Genomic DNA, 3,160 nt, shown 5'->3' with positions numbered 1-3,160 from the left:
AGTAGCTGTAGAAACATTTTTAAAAAGGAAGGAAATCCCACATCATCGCATTTTTTAGGTGTAAATGATTTTTTTAGAGATAAAATCGTTCTCTGATTGTTTATTTTTTGGTACAACCAGAAATAGTGGGATATTGAATAATTCTTGACTATCATGGGTGTCAGCTTACCATTCCATAGGTGGAGGGTAGTTTTATATCCACAGTCCTGCATTTAATGTCTTAGGGAAGGGTCTACATTTAGAAGCATGTGCCACTGCACCCAGTCTCAATTGCTGTCTCATTGTGCCCATGGGGCTGGCAGGCAAGGCAGGTCCAGGGATGGAACCCTGGGCTCCTGGGCCTGCACCTGCTTGCAGGCACTTTAATCCACTGAGTTATTTGGCCTGCCCTTGTCTTGGATACTTTAAATGGCTTCTATTCCCATGGTTTTAGTAGAACTGTTTCCTAAAGAAAACTACTTCCTAATTGTTGCCCTGTCAGAATGGTGTGCACTCTGTAACATCTTTTTGGTAGTGGTAGTCGGGTTTGCCTCATTTTGTTAATGTGCTGTGAAAGATCAAAAATTTGAATATGTAGTGTATGTGATGCAAAATTGTGAATTGGTGGGACTTGAGTAACACTTTGTCAGCATTTGAAGATACTGGTACTTAATCCTGTTATAGAAAATGTGCCTCAAAATTTGAAGCTGCTATAACTGGAATAACTGAAAAACAACACATGCCTTTTTCGGTATGTGTGTTAAGAATTGTGTACAAAGTGAATCATGTGTACTGATCCTCAACACGACCAATAAAAATCTCAAATACTGGAGACAATAAATAAATAAATAAATAAATAAATAAATAAATAAATAAATTTTTAACACAAAGCTGCTAAATTGCCCAGGCTGGCCTCAAACTTACAGTTCCCCTGCCTCAGCCTCCCAGAGTGCTAGAATTCCAGGCAGGTACCACCACACCTGGTCAAAGCTATGAATCCTACATCTTAAAAGTATAATCCTAAAAAAAAAAAGTATAATCCTTACCAGGGGACTTTCCTTGTTGCGAGGTGCTTCTCCGCTCCCTGTATCTAGCTGGGGTGGGTAAACTTGTATCTTTACCAGGCTGGACAGCAGGCCCCACGTCTGAAATGAGGAGCCCCATCTGCTCTGGAGGCAAGACACTCTCAGGTGTGCTGGTCTGGCACTTTATGCTGGCATCCACCTAAAATATTAAACCCACTTATTATGCCAAGATTTCTTCCAAAAATCAACCAAGAGTTAATATAACTTATCAGAAGAGTTCAATAATAGAAACATGGTCCAATAAACATGCTTATAAAGCTTTTCATCCTCATTAATTTTGCTTTTGTTGAATTAACTAAATAGTAGTACAATGTACTTTTCCCCATACTCAAACTACTAAAATGTATATAGAGCTAAAACATTTATTTATGAGCAAAGGAAATTTTTAAATGAGGCTTGATGACTTTCTTAATTTTAAAAAGTAAGATTTTAAATACAACTGGTTAAGAATACTGTCTTTTATTCTATCATATGTCTTTCCTAGTTGGTGGGATTGTGATGCCCACAGCCATCATCCCATGGGATAATGTTTGATTTCTGTAACTTAAACAGGCTACCAAAACTATATAAACTTCAGGGCTAGAGAGATAGCTCAGAGGCTTAAGTACCTGCCTGGCAAGTGCAAGTTCCTGAGTTGGATCCCTGGTGCCAAAAAACAACAAAACCTGTATAAACTTCAGCATATTCTGTATTTCCCCTGTTTATGAGTTTCCTTCTTGGCTTCCTAAATTTTCTTTGGAATGTCAAATACTTTGTCAAGATGACCAACTTCTAAAATATTTAAAATACATTTATTTTAAATAAAACTATATAATAAAATAAAGTTTAAAACACAGCCTCCAACAGTTATAATGTTCAAAAATATGAAGAGCTGGGTGGGCATAGCATGCATGTCTGTAATCTCAGCACTCAGGAGGCTGAGGCAGGAGAATTGCCACAAATTCAAGGCTGACCTGTGCTACATAGTGAATTCAAGGAAAGCCTGAACTACATGGCAACACCCTGCCTCAAGTATCCAACCCCACAGCCAACAAGATAGCTCGGTAGACTAAGTGCCTGCTTAGGCAAGCACAGAGACCAGGGTTCCAACCCCAGCACCACATGCTGTGCCAGCCCCTTCCCTGCCACCCCTCCCCCCGGTATGCTGTGCTGGCTGAGACCAGGCTGTAATCTTGTAATCCCAGTACTGGGGAGGCTGAAAACAGGAGGATGACTACAAATCTGAGCTGTATAGTGAGACCCTGTACCAAATATATATTAAAAAAAAAAATCCAACCCCACCCAAAAAATTATAGAAATATAGAAAAAGTAATTGTAGGGATACAATTTTAAGATATGAAATTCAGTATTTCAGATGTGATCATAAAGGAACAGAAACAAATTTCATTTTATTTCTATAGGCATAGTTAATAAATAAGGAACCTATCTTTTGTCTCCTGATTTTCCATTGTCATCTTAACATAATATACAAGGTCTTAATAGGCTCAAAAATGACAGGTTAATAGAATTTTTTTTTTTTTTTTTGGAACCGGGGATTGAACTCAGACCCTTGCGCTTGCCAGGCAAGCGCTTATTCTACTGAGCTATCTCCCCGGCCCCTGATAGAAATTTTAAGACATTTAAATTTAAGATTAAAATTTCAAAGGCTGCCAAAAAACAAAACAAAAGCCAGCCAAAAGTTATTTTAAGAACCTCTACTGTACTGGTAGCATATGCCTGTAATTCCAGCACTCACGAGGCTGAGGTAGGAAATTTGCTTTCAGTTTGAGACCATCCCAGGCTACATAGTGAATTCAAGGCTACCATGGACTATACAGTGAAATCCTGTCTCAAAAATAACCCCAAAAACACAGGGCCAGGAATATAGCTCAGTAGCACAGCACCTGCCTGGCAAGCACAAGGCCCTGAGTTTAATTCCCAGTACCAAAAACAAAATAAAACAAAAAGAACCTCTGCTCTAATTCACAAAGAGTAATTTTTAATTACTTTTAAATTTAATTTGGAAGGGCCAGGGAGATGGCTCAGCAGAATAAGCGCTTTCCTGGCAAGCACAAGGGCCTGAGTTCAGTCCCCGGTTTTGAAAAAAAAAAAAAAAA

The 3,160-nt window shown here is 38.7% G+C and overlaps 1 protein-coding gene across 1 annotated transcript in view; it reads right to left on the bottom strand.

Annotated features, from left to right (window-relative positions):
* The window catches only part of Hsf5 (heat shock transcription factor 5), a 51,570-nt gene that overhangs the window by 21,649 nt on the left and 26,761 nt on the right, over positions 1 to 3,160 (bottom strand). The window contains exon 5 of the mRNA XM_004645249.3: positions 1,026 to 1,203. Within this exon, the coding sequence (XP_004645306.1) occupies positions 1,026 to 1,203 (178 nt within the window). The remainder of the gene's footprint in view (positions 1 to 1,025; positions 1,204 to 3,160) is intronic.

This window comes from Octodon degus, unplaced genomic scaffold, assembly GCF_000260255.1.
Source record: "Octodon degus isolate 3935 unplaced genomic scaffold, OctDeg1.0 scaffold00222, whole genome shotgun sequence".
NCBI classification, from domain to species: Eukaryota; Metazoa; Chordata; class Mammalia; order Rodentia; family Octodontidae; genus Octodon; species Octodon degus.
The sequence above is the reverse complement of the archived record's forward strand: the minus strand, read 5'-3'. Positions and strand labels throughout refer to the sequence as shown.